We start from the raw sequence: 17,305 nt of genomic DNA on the forward strand, positions 1-17,305 counted from the left end.
ATGCTTTACCCACTTTATATCTTACATATTAATATTTCTACTAATCGATAATTTTTTATATATATTATAAGTGAATAACTCTAAAAAAAAATCTTAAATCCATCAATATAATACATGAACAAATAGCTTAGAGATGGAATAAATTCACTTGTGTACGCAATATGTTAGAGTTTTGGGGGTTGTTTTCACAATCGTCGACGTTGAACTTTGACAATGTCCTCCCTTTTGGGTTTTTATTGGTATCAAACGCCAGTTGGTGTGAAAGTATAGACAAGCAACATTATTCTATATATATAAACCACAGAAGCAAGAAGGAGAAAAAAGATCAGTCAAAGTTCAGCTCAGAACGGGGAAATGGAATAAAACAAAACGAAACTTCCTGGACTTGATGTGGTTACGATTGCACCATTTCACATCGTTCTCACTTCCTCAAACATCCTCTAAATGACCCAAACTTTTCCACACTCTTCAAAACAATAGCATCCTTGTATTCTGTAGCTTAAGTACCATATCACCTAGAACTTCAGGGGGAGAAAAGATCAAAGGAAAGGAAAGAGATGAGCAGCAACGGAATAGTGGAGAAAGCCCTTAGTAGCCTGGGAAGAGGGTTCGATTTAACATCGGATTTTCGACTCAAGTATTGCAAAGGCAAGGAAAGGCTCATTTTACTCAACGAAACACGGAAAAGAGAGATTTCCATACCTGGTTTTGGAGCTATCAAAGATGTTTCTGTTGATATCAAATGTGATAAAGGCGATCGAACTCGTTATCAGTCTGATATTCTTGATTTCAACCAGGTATAGTATATTTTATTTGTTTTCAGAGGTTTTTTTTTTTCTCTTGGTCAAATTTATGACTGCCAAAATTGATGACAAAAAATAGCAAAAAAAATTGGTATGTAGATGGCTGAGTTATTCAACCAGAAATGTTGTCTTCCTGGAAAAATTCCATCAGGGCTGTTCAACGCCACCTTTGGTTTCCAAAGCGGTGCATGGGCAAAAGATGCAGCCAATACCAAATACTTAGGCCTTGATGGATATTTCATCACACTGTTCAATCTTCATATTCATCGCTATCCACTCCTTCTCTCTGATGAAGTTCTCAATGCTGTTCCTTCTGTTTGGGATCCTTGTGCCCTAGCAAGGTAATTAATTTTTTTTTTTATTTTACGAGTCTATTTTTAATCTTCTTTTTTATTTTTTTCTGAACAATATTTGGTGGTTTTTTAGTTATAAAAAAAATAACAAAAATTATACACAGTGTGGTGAGATAATTGGATAGAGATGCCAAATTCGAGTTATAATATTTTCTCGTTAAATAATTTTAAAATGAATTACAAAATATAAATTCAGAAGATTAGAAACTTGTAAACATTTTCATCTGTTAAAGCTATTTTTATTAAATCAAACTCCATATTTTATCACATTTACTATCACTTACTTTGTTTTTTATTTTATTTTATTTTTTTTGTAAAGTATAAAGTGAAGAGTAATAAAGGTTAAAATCATACTTAATTAGTTGAAAATCATAAGCATATAATTAGAATTAACACTGAGCTAACTCTATATAAGAAAACCATTGAATTAAAACCATAATTTATTATTCAAAAAAGTGAAAATTTAAGAATTTAATGCTTTAAATTAATAACAAAAAAGTGTTATTAATAGTATCAAATTGTAAAAAAAAGAAAAAAAAAGTGTAATGCAAATTAATTAAAAATTAATATAACAAGAGAAATACTCATTGATGATTTAAAGAAATTTTCTCTTTTATAGATGGCTCATCTCTATCATTGACTTAAAGATACATCATATTCTTCATAAATATGGAGAAAATAATTTCAACAAAAAAGATATTACTATATAATTTAGTGAATAATAAGATGATATTAATTGTATAAAATCGAAAAAAATTTAAAAATATTGCGTCGAATGTGACGCAATATTTATATTTTTAATTAGTACTTAAATTATTTCTTCTTAGACATCCATATATTTTACACACTTTTTTTTCTTTTGCTATTCTAAAGCAATAAAAAATTTTCCATCATAAAAATAAATAATAAGTTATCATTTTTCCTATTTCGTTGGTTTTTTGCCCTTTTCTTTCATTTGCATATCCTTTTTAAAGTAAGGAAAATATAAAGGTGGAAACCCTTTACACAAACTTTCTCATATGTAAACAATAAAAAAGAAGATGTTGAAGCTGAGAAATGACCAATTTTATTCTTATGATTATCCAGTCAAAAGGAATTTATGTCAAAAGAGTGCAATTTTTCCTGTCTGACCAGTAAAATTCCCATCAGAATGAGTCCACTTCGTATTTTTAGCTTAAGTCAACAATATCAGCTACTACAAAAGCCCCTGCCGTCAAGTGCCTGCAAATTAAACAGTTGAGGTTACCTGAACAAAGCCTTGTCTGTCTACTGATACAAAAATGTCAAAAAAATAATAATAATGCATGGCCATCGTTTAGTACCTTTCATTAATGTTAAGGGGAAATGAAGTAAAATAAGAAGAGATTAAAATATAAAAATAAATAATAAATGTAGTGAAAATTGGTTGGCTAGCATTTGGTTGACAATAGAAAGTCTTGTAACTTAAGGAGTTGGGTGAGCAATTGGGCAGAATGTCAGAAGCTTATTAAAAACTCAATTATGAAATTGTCAAAGTGGTTGTTAAATGATGTACATTTAGTCATCCAATATTAAATTAATCCCTTCCAAATTCAACTCCCTCCCCAATTTCTCTCCAATAAATTTTCTCCACCTGAAACGCTGACCCAAAATTATTAAGTTCTTTCTATCAAATAGAGCTTAAAAGCTTAAAATCATTAACATTAGTCCCATCAAAAATGATGTCGGGATGTTTCAGATAAGTAGGTCCATGCTTCGCATTGAATAAGTTTCTCATAGATGTGTGGTTATGATTTATATAAAGTTTCGTATTAATCTAAATTAATCAATTTTCAATTAATAAATTATTTTGTCTAAAAAAAAGTTTAAAATTGATTAGAACTAATCAAGAATTAGATTCAAGAATTATAGTCAATTATCCCAGCATTTCTTAAAGTTAAAAGTATGTACCCACAGACTGTATTAGTTCCCGAAGTCAAGTCTATTGTCCATTTTGATGTCTAGAAATTGCATGTGAATATAATTATTGTGGGTAATATTTTCTCTGTATATATGTAATTGTATTTCTTTTTCCAAATTTAATCTTTAAAATTTTGATTAATATATAATTTAGTTGTTGAATTATATAATTTTTAAAGATTTGATATTTACAAAAAATTATGATGAAGTATTTAAATTTTACTTTCATCAAGTATTTTATATTGGTAACTATCATGATTAATCAAAATATTAATGTGATAAATATTAATCAATAAAAATATATTATCTGTCACGATGTTATTAGTTATTTTTTATTATATCAGCTTACTGTTAATAGAATTTATGTAAGGGATAAAATATTTGATAAAAACAAAAAAAAATCAGATATTTAATCATGAATTTTTTTATAAATATAAAATTTAAAAATAGACCAAATCACACGTTAATCCTTAAAAAACTACATTATTTAAGAAAATGGAAACACAATTTTTGTTCTTGAAAGGAAGTTTGTTTTGTCAAGGAATTATGCCACGAATAGAAGGATCGAACTTTAATATTTTCTTGGTCATGATAGTTGGTGGAAGACTGTGAACAATTCCTTACTTGATGTGACATTCAAAATTTGGAAAAAAATTTTTGGCAGATTCATTGAGAAATACGGCACTCACGTCATTGTGGGGTTAAGCATAGGTGGCCAAGATGTGATTTTGGTTAGGCAAGACAAATCTTCAAACCTCGAGCCTTCACAGCTCAAGAAACATCTGGATGACCTTGGAGACCAATTATTTACAGGGTCCTGCAAGTTTACCCCCAAAACCAAAGAGCAAATGCAAAAGGTTACATTTATCATTTTTTTTAATAAAAAAATTAATACTTGTTCATTATTGTTACAGTTAACCTAAACTTTTTGTCCTAATTAACTCTTTTATGCTTGTACAGGTACCACAGGCTTTCAATATCTTTGATCCACGACCTGTTGCCTTCAATGGCTACCGCTCTATCAGTGCCAAAGATGTAGGTTCCACTATAATTTCTATTCATTTGTTGTACTCTACGAAATTTTTTAACTTCACAAATATAGTTAAGAAATCATTTTATTTGTTCGAGTCTAAAAATTTCACTGTTGGTGGCATTATAATAAAATATGTGTGGTAACATTATTGGCTAAGAACCGGTAGCTAGGTCAATTAGTGTAGATTAGTTTGCTTGAATACTAATATGAGGTTAGTTATATATGAAGTTACAATGGAAGTGAATGGGTTTTGCAGGGAATCATTGTTATATGTTTAAAGAGGGGAGGTGACACGGAAGCTAATAGCCATTGTGAGTGGCTTCCAACAGTTGCAGCAATGCCGGATGCCATACACTATAGCTTCATTCCCATCACTTCTCTACTTAAAGGTGTCCCTGGCAAGGGTTTCTTATCACATGCCATTAATTTATACCTTCGATGTAAGTTTCTATTCCTGGTATTATTCCTGGTATGAACGTAACCAAAGCCTTATCAGGGTAACTTAAATTTTTAAGATTATTATGATCTTGAACTCAACAATGAATGTTATGTCAACCTAATTGGATCAATGATACACGGGTTACAAGTGAAGATTGGATTTTCATATTTCAAATAATAAATTTTCGAAAATTTTCGAAAATTTCAAACTGAATTATATTCATGTGTTTCAATTTTTATGTAAATGCAGACAAGCCTTCTATAAATGATCTACAGTACTTTCTTGACTTCCAAGGACAAAAGATTTGGGCTCCAATTCACAATGACCTTCCACTGGGTCCTTCCCCAAATAGGTCTTCTTCATCACCAGCTCTTCACTTCAACTTATTGGGTCCCAAACTCTATGTAAACACTTCTCAGGTAGTAGCTAGGTACATCTATCTTGATAATTGGTACTTAGGATTGTCAAATATGGCAGTGCTTCTAACATATTTCAATCCAATTTGTCATGTTTCATACCTTGGAAAACAACTAACATGGAGCTCTGATATCAGGTCACATTAGGGACGAGACCAGTCACTGGAATGCGCTTGTATCTTGAGGGCATGAAAAGCAATAGGTATTCACCTTGGGCGAATGATTAAATGGCGTTTTCTTCAAAAGTAAAATTCTGGTTTTCTTAAATTTTCAATTTAATTAATCTCTCAGGCTAGCTCTTCACCTTCAATATCTATCGAATCTACCAAAAACATTTGAAAACAAGATAGACGACATACGATACTGGCAAGCATCAGAAGATACAGCTGATGTTCGATTCTACGAAGCTATCCATCGCAAAAGGTTTTCCCATATATGCACAGCCCCAGTTAAATATAATCCGAAATGGACTGCTGGCAAAGATGTTGTCTTCATTGTCACAGGCGCTCAATTGCATGTAAAGAAACATGATTCCAAGAGTGTTCTCCATCTTAGACTGTTGTTTTCCAAGGTGTCAGATTCTTTCCTAGCGCAGTCAAGTTGGGCACAAGCCGCCTCAGGATATTCCCAAAGGTCTGGTTTGCTTTCAGCCATAAGTCAATCCTTAACAGGCAACCCTGTCAAGGAAAAGGAGGTGAAGGTTGTGGTGGATTCCGCCGTGTACCCAACAGATCCGCCGGTGCCAGTTCAAACACCAAAGCTATTGAAGTTTGTAGAAACCTCGCAATTATGCAAAGGGCCTCAAGATAGTCCAGGATATTGGCTGGTTACGGGTGCCAGGCTACAACTGGAGAAAGGAAAGATAAGTCTTCATGTAAAGTTTTCTTTGTTAAACATATGTTAGGCAATAAATAAATAAATAAATAAATTATAGCAAAAGCCCAGCCCAAGCCTATCCATTTCCCTCTTAAAGGGAATCAATCGAGATTTAAAATATGATATAATAATTTAATATAAATATGATATAAATAAAATATATATATAAAAATAATATAATTTAAAATTTTAATAATTATTATATATAAATTTAATAAAAATTTAAAAAATATATTTTATATTTTTATACCAACATAAATTATAATATATAATTTTTATATAAAATATAATACAAATATATAAATTTTAATATTTTATATAAAATAAATATATAAATTTTGAGTATCTCTTAAATAAATTAATATGTTATTAAAATTAAAATTTTAAAATTACGAGTAAAATTTTAAAATAAAAAATCACGAATATATGAATCACAATTTCATGTCAAAATTGGCTACCAAGATTCAGGTTTAACACTGTCTGTGTATGGACGCCGTCGCTGTCTTTGTCTTAGGGAATTAATTAAAATAAATAGAATTTCATCCTGAAATCATCAAAATCCTTTTTCATGTAATCCATGGACCTTTCCTTCATCGAAAGACGCCCCGGCCTGGCTTTGCCAATTGCCACATTCGTCTTCAGCTCAAGATACTCCATGTGTTTCTCAATTGAAGAAAAAGTAAATGTATAAAAATTAAAAAGAAATCAAAAAAAGTGAGCAAAAAGCCATAATAATTGCTATCGAATGCTTATGGGGATTCCCACTGTTTCTGAAATCCAATATCTGCAATCAAGAATTATGCATCATCTGTACTGTAATAAAATTCACTTCATACAAAAAAAAAACCAACCCTTTTAGTTTTTCTTCATTGCTTTGCTGCCATTGCTGGAGGTCTAAGCTAATCTTGTCTCTGAACAAAAGGAGAGAATAAACAAAAGCAAAAAAACCTCACACACCAGAAATTTAAATAAAAAATGGTATGAAAAGGAAAAACTAAAAAAGGTAACAGTAGAACAGCAGTAATAGCAGTAGCCAAATTTGTAGTTTTTAGTGAGAGAGAAAAAGGCTAATCAATTAAGGCTTCGTCGGAAAGTTGCCCACAAAAAGGTAACTTCCCTCCCTCTTCACTCCTCTCCTTTACTTTTTTGTGTTTTTCGCCAAATATACAAGTTGGGTTTTTGATGAGATGAAACGAAGAAAAAAATTCTATGCCTTTGATTGTCAGATGATGATGAAGAAGTAAGTTTTTCACATTTGAATTTGATTTGGGTTTCGGGTGAAGTGGATTTTTTTTAGTGAAATTATGTGAAAAGAAAAACAATGACAACAGAATCAAACACTGGGTTTAGGAAGATTCATCATGAAGATAGTTTAGGTTCTATTATGAATTGGCACGCTATATCTTTCCGATCAACTGCTATTAACAGTAGTTCCGAGATGATTTCCAGTTACTTTGCACCGCCGTCCATGATCTTGGCTAGAAATTCCAGTATTATTACCACCTGCCCGGCCTTAGTCCAACCTGGAAACTCCTCTGTCTCTTCCCTCCTTCTTGATTCGGTTGCAGGGCTCAAGCATGATGCAGGGTTGGCTGTTGAATGGTCTGTTGACGAACAGTACATATTGGAAGACGGCCTTGAACAGTATGTCATAATTAATTCTTTCTTCTTCCTTCCTTTTATTCAAAGTGTTTTGGAGACGTATTCGGTTTCTTACTGTATATGACTATATGCAAGTGTTATAATTCTGTCCTACTAATGAAAGCAATATAGTAGAATTGATCATAGTTAATAATAAGTTATAGATTCTAATATTGTTTTGAGTTTTATCATAGAACTATTAGGTATGTCTTGTTTCCTAAATGAATATTAAGTGCTGTTTTTCATTTTCAATGTTAATGTATATAGATATAAAGAGGAACCAAATATTATGAAGTACATAAAGATTGCGGCTACCTTGCCCGATAAAACTGTACGTGATGTTGCATTGAGGTGTAGATGGATGCAAGTAAGCTCCTTGCTTCTTTAATGATGCATTTCTAGCACCTTTGTGCTAATTATTAATTTTGATATGCCGGTGGAAATGTTCAATTAACGAACCTTGTACATGATAATCAATTACTAAAGAGAGGTTGGACCAAAATGCACCTGCTTAACTAATTTTGCTTATTCTTAATGCATTGGAATTTGATGTACTTGGTCATATTTTGCATATTCTCTATTTAATTCTCTATATAAAGCTACTGTAGTAAATGTCTTATGTTAATTGAATCTTTTTCTACCTTGAGACTTTGTTATGTTTTGATCTATCCCCAAGTAGGCCAAAATGGTTTATTGAGCAAGTTGGTAATTAATTTACAGCTTTTCCCCCATTAAAACAGTAGCAAAAAAGCTACTGGCATCTATTGCTCCCTCCTATTTTGAAGATGCTGCTAGCTGCCCGTTGTTTTATCGCATTTTTGACTGGTTGGGTATAGATTATGTTGTCAAGAAATGTGGGCTACTATTGACATTGATTGTAGAAAGTGAAACTCAATCAATCTGTTCTTATCCTTTTATTATTTTTATTTATTAGATGTTATATTGGCATATTTAAAATTATCTGTAGATTTGTCTGTTTTAAGAGATAAAGGTATTGTTGGAAAAATGGCAGAGAAAGAGGAGGAAACCTGAAGAACATAATGGAGGAAAAAAGGTGAACAATAGGAAGGTATGCTGATGAATTTTTCATAATTTGTGCAACACTTAATATTGATTACTTATTTCCTTGACCACCTAAAAGATTTTAAACATGTTAGTTAAATTTCTTGAGAAGAAGCTCATAGAATTGTACGTCCTATGAGAATGCAGATTTACTTTGTATAAAATGGTTTTCATCATCAACATCGACAATAACAAACACTTTGTCTGTTGTGAAGTTTTTGGTTTTTTATGCATATCCTGCTCTGTTACTTATGTTTTGGCCATTTTTATATAAGTTGGATTGAGGTTATCATATACTTAATTACTGAGTCATAATGTTGGATTTATTAATGGATATGATTGTTCATATGTTTAATAACCATTGTTTCCCTAGTCACGGCATGTTGACATGGGTGCTAGAGGGCAAAATATTGATGTTCAACAGCTCACGACCTCTTCTTAAAACATTATGACTGGCTAATATAAGACTGAAGGGTTTGAATTTGGATAATGGAGCCCAAAATTTAAGGCTTGAATTTGGCAAGGAAACCAAGATTCTTTTTTTTTCATCTTTTCGAGTGAACATGTTTATGTAAATCCCAATTTGTAAAATATGTAAAATTTTCTCATGGAAAAATTATAGGAGGGTGGAGGAGGGAGTCTAGATTTTAAGATAGGGATTCTGTTTAGGGTGCATGGACTTGTGATAAGTTCTTTGGTTATTAGGTTGAAGTGTGATTAATATTTGATACACGTTTGGAAAGTGCTTTTATTGGATTGAAAAAAATAAAATAAGTTTGCTAATGTTTATAAATACTTCATTCTATAAATCTGGCATTTGGTATCTCACATTGCACTAGAAACTACTATAAAATCTTCACTTAAGAATTTTTCATGTTTATACTTCCATTCCTTGTTCAAGCATATTTGTCAAACACATTAGATTTGACAAGCATACGAATGTAAAATTTTGTGAAAAATACCATTAAACTACATTGGAAGGTGAACATAGCATGAAAACATGCTTTAAATGCCAAGCTTATTTTTATTTCGTTCTTAATGAATCTGAATGAGTTAATATAGCTTTGGTCTACCATTCACTCATTTATTTACTAAGCCTAAAAATCATTTTCAAAGTGATTTATTTAGCTAAATAAGTAAGCTCAGATGAATCTCTATCCAACCTTGTTCACTAATTCTGTGAGCACACTGGTTCTCTCACACCTTGGGCTGTGAGACACTTATACTTTTGTTGGAAGGAATTACATTTTTCTAAATTGCATTCTTTTGTTTCAAGTTGAATTACAAACAAAACAGCTAATTATGATAAAAAATTAACATTAACTAAATTCGCTGTATCTCAATTACTAAGTTGAATGCCATAACTGGAATTCCTGTTTTAATTTCCTGAATCAATAGGATGCAATGTGATTGAAGAACTAGTATTCTAAAGATCATAATTCTTCAGGATAAGCTGGTGGAATCATCTTCAAAGATGAATAAGCCTTCAGCTCTGCTGCAAAACATGGCTGCATATCCTCTCATGATGAACCATCTGGACCAAAATGAAAGAATGGCTTTTGAAGGTTTTGTATTTTATATTGCCACCAAGAAGTATTGATATCTTTCTTTCAGTTGTAATTGCTTATAATTAAAATCTTTCTATCAGTATTTATCCACATCTCCCTTTTCTATCATCTCAAGTAATGTAAGGCAAACTTTGGTAATCTTCCAAAATTGATGTTTATGAGGTTTGGGTTTAAGAAATTAGGTTTTGGGGGTTTTAGTAGTAGTATAAAGTGGGTTACGGTTGATAATGAATTAGGGATGGAGAATTGATGGGCATTAAATATCAAATTGTTGCTGAAATTATGAGATTGGTGAATTTTTTTCTTAATAAAACCTTGTTTAGTTTGTGGTGAATTTTTAATGTTTAATCTGCAAGTTATGTCTACTTGTGCTATATTGATAGTGGTTGAATTTGGATAATGCAAATTCCTTGTATACTGGTTTGTGGTTAAAAGCTTTGGTTGATGTAAATCTACTCGTTGTGTGTTTTCAGGAATAAGTGGTAAAACTATGCATCTTTTGAAGCAAAATGCTCAAGCTTTTAGTAAAATCACATTCAATCTTTCTGCATACAAGGTGAGTGTATCATACCCTAGTTCATATCAATTCTTTTATTTTCAATCTGCAATCATACAGAAAATAATAGGTGTTAGATGAGATGAATAACTTGTCTTCTTGTTTGTGCTACTTTTTAATGGTTAGTCTGCAGGTTATGTTAGTTTTTGGTGTAAATGTCTGAGAGGATAAATAAGGTGATAACAATTACTTTAATTGATGAATGTTGATGGCATTAGAGTGAGAATTGGAAAAATATATATCACTGATGAAACTAGGAAAAAAAAAATTCCAGATTTATCATCTTTGTCCAAAATGTTTTAGCTTCATTTACAACTGATATAAGGTGGCATATGAGATATCTTTAATTTCAACCAATACGGTTATTTGTTAGGATTATAGAACATAGCAGTAATCTGGCCCATATGCTTCTAGTTGTGCTTTATTGTTTCATGCTTTTGCACTTCTAGTGGTGTATACCCTATTTGACAAGAAATAAAAAATGTAGTCTGCATCTACTGCTGGGCACTGCCGATTGTTGTCAAATGCACCTCTTGTCTCTCAAAGGGTATGTGCTCAATCTATTCTTGTTCTTTTTAATGTGCTCTTGTAAATCTTGCATGTGATTGCCTCATAGTATATATGATTCTTGTTAACAGTCTTCTCAGGGTGGTTTATTAAGTAAAGCTTATATGAACAGTTACAGGATAACATTGATCTCTTTTTTCACGCAAGGAACAATATTACCGCCATCCTAAATGAGTACGTGGGTGTCCTTTATAATTATCAATTAGTGATTAATGCCCTCTGGAAAGCACTTTGGTTATTTCTTGGGTTTCGTCAGGTTATTAAATTCTACAATGACTTTTTGCAGCATGAGAGATATGCCAGGTTTAATGAGCCAGATGCCACCACTGCCTGTATCTATTAATGAGGATTTAGCAAATAGCGTCTTGCCTGGTGCAACTAATATCTTGCCTAGTGCAACTCGGGTAGGTTCTCATTTAAATTTATTCAGTTTGCATGTGCTGGGTTGGATGGTTAGAAAGGTAGGATCATTTAAACAGCCATAAGCTAAAAAATTTGTTCACTTTATGGGATCTGTCATCAACTTTATCTAATTAAGGTTTCATTCGAAGCCTATTTTATGTTGGTTGAGAGTGGATCCTTTCCAGGTTGACCTGAATGTTCTCTTATATTATGTTATAAATAAGGGTTTAAATTCAACCAGGACTAGGTGTAAAACAAACCCTCCAATGGATGCATGCCACATTAGACTTTTAAACTTTCAAAACCAAATGGTAGCTTACTGTAACGTTCGTGCCTTTATCTCGTTGTTGATGACTTACAACCTGGTATCTAGTAATTCTTGGTGCATGTTAGTTCATATGAATCTAGTACTTAACTGTAGTATAGAATTCTGTTGCTCTTGACATTTGGACAAAGATGGAGCGGCTGGTGGAGGGGTTGAATTTTGGACCTCGAGGTCAACCCTCCATACCTTGTACTATCAGCTAGTGTAGATTTAATGGCAGGAAAGTGGGAAACTAGCTGCCCAACAAGGCAATAGGTGGTCTGGAAATGTTTGAGCAAATGAGCAATGATTACTCATTGATCCACTCGAACACCATGAGAAATTACAAATTTTTCATATGATGCATACTTATGTACTCTGTGTTACCTTGTTTTGTTTTTCCTTCTGTATCCAGTCGATGATTATTGGCTCACCAAGCAGGATTCATCTCAAGCAGGAGCCAAGGTGCTGATAGGGAATTGTTGAGATTGAGGTTGCATGTATCTGGTCAGTGTAATTACAAAAATTTTTCTACTGTAAATGCATAAGAATCTGGTAGGATGCTGTTCTTCCACTTGTGTACAAAAATACTCATCACACAGTCACATTGGGTGCCACAATGGAAAATTTGTAGAGATCCCATTTTTGAAACCTGAAATGGAGATCGCTTATCATCTCCTGGCTTCAGGGATTAAAAAAAAATCTCTGACAGATTTAGCTGAATTTTACATTGAAGCTCGTGTATAATTTATAACTTGCAACACCTTGGAGTGGATCCTTATTTGGTGCTTGATTTGTAATTGCTTATGGTTTGTTATCTTCTTGTTTCAGTATTAGACCAATTGGAATGCTTGATCAGGTCAATTTCACTAAGTTAGGGTTCATTAACTAGTAGTTTTCATTTTTTGTAATCTTTTACTAAGTTAGCACATGTCAATAGAACTAAAAACCCATTAAACCAAACAAATGCCAAACAAAAAAGTAGCTCAACCTTCTACAACTGCAAAAAAATGGGAAAACCTTTCCAAAATGAAGGGTAATTATCACAGGCGGGGTGGTTCAGTATAATGCAGGGGAAAGATGATAATAACAGAGTTGACAGTTGATAGTCAAGCTGACTGCAATGAGCGAGCTCGAGCTGCTGCTCTTTCCAGTGCCTTCAACCTATTAGCTTCCATGCGAGCACGCTGCTCTTCTGTAACTTGATCACTAGAGGTGCCAGCAGCAGCTCTCTCCAGTGCCTTCAGCTTGTTAGCTTCCATGCGAGCTCTCTGTTCTTCTGTGATATGAACTTCACTAGAGCAGCTAGCTCCATTATTTGGCACTTGATGTTCTGGTCCAGAGCTACTGGCTGCAAGTACTTCATCAGCAACTATGTCATGGTGTGTGTCATGAGATGGTTCCTGTGATCAAATGACATGAAAATGCCACAGTTAAACATTGGCACCCCACGTTGAACAGTGGCAACAATCTATAACAAATATATATCAACTAGTTCTCTGGCAACACTGTCATACAATTCCCAAGGAACTTTGATCCAGTGATGAACTTGTGAAAGTTTTGTAATGGGAAAAAAAAGGATTTTCAAGAAACCAAATGAAAAAGATGGACTGCATTTAACACACATAAAAAAAAGAACAGCAGAGATAACAAGAAGTTTGAATGGACTTGAAAAACTCAAAACTCAAGAGCAGTAATCTAATTAAAACAAAAATAAATAAATAAAGCCCATAAGTTTATACATCAGTTTCATCTTTATATATTTTGCTTCAAATTTATAGCAAACATAGTAATGGTTTTTTTTTTCTTTTAACTTAACAATAAAAGGACTCAAGACTACCAGCTATTGACTTCAGAAGTGATTGCCCGATAGGAAAAAAAAGAACATAATAACTTGAAGAACCAAGTTCAAAGGAATATGGTTACCTCAGAAGCTTTCTGGTAAATCTCATTAAGCATATCTTCTTGAATATCATTGACATGATCTCCCTCATAGTGGTCATGAGTTTGCCCATCGGAATGTCTGGCCCCTATGATTTGAATATGCAGAGCTCAGATCCAACAAGAAATTAAAAAAGGGAAATTTTGTTGTTCCCTTTAAGCATAACACAATATATATGCCCCAAGCAATAAAAGTAAAACAAATAAACATGCATGAGCAGGCAACCAACATGGAAAACAATCTGTTTCGAAAAAGGAATGGGACTATTGCCAGCATACCTTGCTCATCACTTGGACCATTAAATTCATCTGGACTTTCATGCAATTTTGTAGGATCCCCTCCTCTAGCAACTCGCTCTCTTAAGTCTCTAATACAATTCTGCCCAAAAGATATTTGACAAACAAATTATGCATATATGTATAAACACTCAAAATCTCAGTTATCTAGAGGATCAACCACCTGAACCTATACAAGCAGAAGTTAAAGCATATTCCGGGCACATTATGGGATTTAAGTTTACAGTTTTCCAAACGCTGCAACCTCTAGACAAGCAGAGGTTCAAGCATGTTCAGGACACATTATGGGATTTAATGGGATTTAAGTTTACAGTTTTCCAAACGCTGCAACCTCTAGACAAGCAGAAGTTCAAGCATATTCAGGGCACATTATGGGATTTAAGTTTACAGTTCACCAAATGCTGCCTGCAGTTTAAGCAAACAATGCAAATCTAGTCTAGATCAACATGGTTTCTCAGCAATGGTTATGAATAGTCAACAATCTCAAAGAAATCTAGTACAACATCTGAAATTCAATTGCTAAAACTCAAAACATATCATAATATCAGCAATCAAAGTTTTAAATCTCAATTGATAATATCTCAAAAATCCAAAGCCATGAGGAACTGAGTCACAGTAAAAACTTGGGGGCTACTCCCTAAGTACCGCAAATTCAGTAATAATTCATCAAATACTAAGTTTTAAGGGTTAAAAGTGAAAAAATGAGATACCTTTACACGTTTGCTAGAAGCAACTTTGTCGGTTTTATGAACAAACTGATCGAAAGAGTAATAAGGGAGCAAGTGCTTGTGCCAATCTCTGTATAACCCAATTAAGTTTCCCAAATCACTGACCTACAAACAAAATTAAAGCTTTATTAAATCCCCCAATAAAGGTACTTATTTTAGGTTCATTTAAAAAGATAAAGCTACCTCGTGACCGCGACCGCGGTACCTAAAGGCCCGAGGGAAGTGGCGAAGGATGTAACCGAAACCATTATCGGAAAGGAGAAGTTCGGGAGTGAGCTTGGGTCGGGTTCTGCTTTTGGGTACTTTCTTGGGCTTTTCGGGTCCAGGAAGCTGATTTGGAGTGAAACTGACGCCGGAGGAGGGAGCCTTGAGATTGGGTTGATCGGATTTAGGGGCGTCGGGGCAGTCACGTGCCCAGTGGCCTGGTCGTCCGCACTTGTAGCAACCTGTCGCGGCCGAATTTGTATTCTCCGATGCGACTCTTCTCAGATTGGGATTGTCGGATTTGGGGTCATCGGGGCAGTCATGTGACCAGTGACCTGTTCGTCCGCATTTGTAGCAACCTGTCGGAGCTGAATTCGCATTCTCCATTTCCTTCTTCTTAGTTCTCCCTGATTTTCTTAGGTTTTTTTTTTTTTGAAGTATTATTTATTTATTTTTTCTATGTTTTATTTGGCGGGAGAAAATGGAGGGAAACCGATTGAGCTTTCGGGCTTGGTTTTTTAATTTGGCATGGGCCGTCATGGATTGGGCTTTAACCTTTTTTTTTTCTAACCTTTTTCAATTAAAACCCGATAAATATTATGGCTATTAAAAATATTTAAAATTTTAAAATGTTAAGTATCCAAAATTTTGATTAAGTGGTTTAAATAATTTCATTTTTTATGCATTAAAAATTAAAAAAAAAATTTAACCCTATAAATTATAAGACTGCTACACGTATCCCTTTTTTCAATTAAATTTTTTTTTATATATATACTAAAAATATATGTCATTTTATTAATTTCGAACTTAAATTTTTATCGACGATAAATAAAATAATTTTTTTAAATAATAAAAATATTACTAATATTTGTGTGTAACGAAGACAAGAGAGAAAAAAAAAATCTTCGTACGAATCATACAGAAATTATAAAAAGTTATACAATTTTATCAATAATGACCAATGTAATGTTTGATTTTGAATAATTGAAGAATTCAATTTCCTTCCTTGTGTTTCTCACCCACATTTCTTTTCTTCCATTTATCTTAACTTCAAATAATTTTATTTTCTCAAATGATTTTTTTCTTATAATAAATTGACCATTTATATTTTGGATAACAATGGACATTTGCCATATAGTTTGTTGGACAACTAACATTTTATTTGGATAAATATTAATAAAAAAAAAAGAAAAAAAAATAAATGTAATCATTGTTTGGATAATTAAAATTAATAAAAAAATTAATAATAATTGTTTGAAGAAATAATGAAAAAAAAGAAAATGATTTATTATAATAATTTTTTTTTTTAATTATAGCCTTTCATTGACTGTAATTTTAAAGCACTTATGAACTATGATTACTATCTTGTTTGACCTCACAATTCTTGTTATATTAATTGTTTTATTTCTTTGTTTATCCTTCTATATAGAAAAAATATTAACAAAAAATATTATTATTGTAAAAATAAATACACTAATACTTGTATGAAAGAAAATAATATTAAAACAAAATTGAATTAAAGAATTTTGATACATGAGCCATTTAACAATAAATCATACATACTACTAATATTAATACTAATATTTATTAATTAATCACATATATTGATTTTTATAATAAAAATTTTTTGAGCAGTATGATATCTTATAAACACATAAAATGTATCTATTTATATTCAACCATTCATCAAAATCAAATCATCAAAAAATTATAAAAAATTTTTATATTAAAAGAGATATATGAAATTTACTTGAAAAAAAGAGATACTTTGAAAAAATTGCAAGATGATTGTAATCTACTTAGATTTTTTTATTATGTTTTTAACATTAATAAAAAGATGGTTATAATAGTCTTTTTATAAAAAAATTTTTTTAACTTTTCTTTTCTTAGCTTTTCCTCCAAATTGAGATATTAAAAAAATTGAGTTTATAAGAGAAATAAAAAATTATTTGTTTCCACATTTTTCTCATTCTTTAAATTAAAAATTTATCCAAATGAAGGGAAATGGGGTTTTGTTTCATTTACTTTACTTTACTTTATTTTCCTTTCCTTCCCCTCCCATCAATCTAAACACATACTAAAGTAAGATATTTTGAATCACCTTAATTTTATTTAAGATACAGTCTAAATTAGGAATATCAATTTTACTCATACCTAATAAAAAATTTAATTTTTTT

General features: G+C 32.0%; 3 protein-coding genes across 8 annotated transcripts; 2 read left to right on the top strand and 1 right to left on the bottom strand.

Annotated features, from left to right (window-relative positions):
- Positions 1-281: 281 nt before the first annotated feature.
- LOC111287938 (MACPF domain-containing protein At1g14780-like) lies at positions 282-5,927 on the top strand. Its single transcript, XM_022878636.2, has 8 exons — positions 282-797; positions 903-1,144; positions 3,759-3,951; positions 4,055-4,129; positions 4,384-4,567; positions 4,816-4,985; positions 5,120-5,184; positions 5,274-5,927. The coding sequence occupies exons 1-8, from the start codon at positions 558-560 to the stop codon at positions 5,884-5,886; spliced, it is 1,782 nt and encodes a 593-aa protein (XP_022734371.1). The 5' UTR covers positions 282-557; the 3' UTR covers positions 5,887-5,927.
- Positions 5,928-6,274: 347 nt separating this feature from the next.
- On the top strand, positions 6,275-12,775 carry LOC111288539 (uncharacterized). Of its 6 annotated transcripts, XM_089760076.1 has the most exons (10): positions 6,309-6,966; positions 7,308-7,502; positions 7,767-7,866; positions 8,512-8,568; positions 10,009-10,126; positions 10,603-10,685; positions 11,173-11,232; positions 11,365-11,426; positions 11,539-11,656; positions 12,374-12,775. In XM_089760076.1, the coding sequence occupies exons 2-10, from the start codon at positions 7,327-7,329 to the stop codon at positions 12,428-12,430; spliced, it is 831 nt and encodes a 276-aa protein (XP_089616202.1). In that variant the 5' UTR covers positions 6,309-6,966; positions 7,308-7,326; the 3' UTR covers positions 12,431-12,775. The 6 variants fall into 6 exon arrangements, 5 of the variants coding, with proteins under 5 accessions (XP_089616201.1, XP_089616200.1, XP_022735196.1 ...); XR_016341805.1 differs by having other exon boundaries at positions 6,276-7,502; positions 11,324-11,426; XM_089760074.1 differs by having other exon boundaries at positions 6,287-7,502; positions 12,400-12,775.
- A 140-nt stretch (positions 12,776-12,915) lies between these two features.
- LOC111288540 (zinc knuckle (CCHC-type) family protein) lies at positions 12,916-15,828 on the bottom strand. Its single transcript, XM_022879463.2, has 5 exons — positions 15,108-15,828; positions 14,907-15,029; positions 14,179-14,278; positions 13,885-13,988; positions 12,916-13,361 (listed from the first exon to the last, which is right to left on the bottom strand). The coding sequence occupies exons 1-5, from the start codon at positions 15,513-15,515 to the stop codon at positions 13,068-13,070; spliced, it is 1,029 nt and encodes a 342-aa protein (XP_022735198.1). The 5' UTR covers positions 15,516-15,828; the 3' UTR covers positions 12,916-13,067.
- Between the last annotated feature and the right edge of the window lie 1,477 nt (positions 15,829-17,305).

The sequence above is a fragment of the Durio zibethinus genome, chromosome 4 (assembly GCF_047325235.1).
Source record: "Durio zibethinus cultivar Kanyao isolate XHJ-2024 chromosome 4, ASM4732523v1, whole genome shotgun sequence".
Lineage (NCBI taxonomy): Eukaryota > Viridiplantae > Streptophyta > Magnoliopsida > Malvales > Malvaceae > Durio > Durio zibethinus.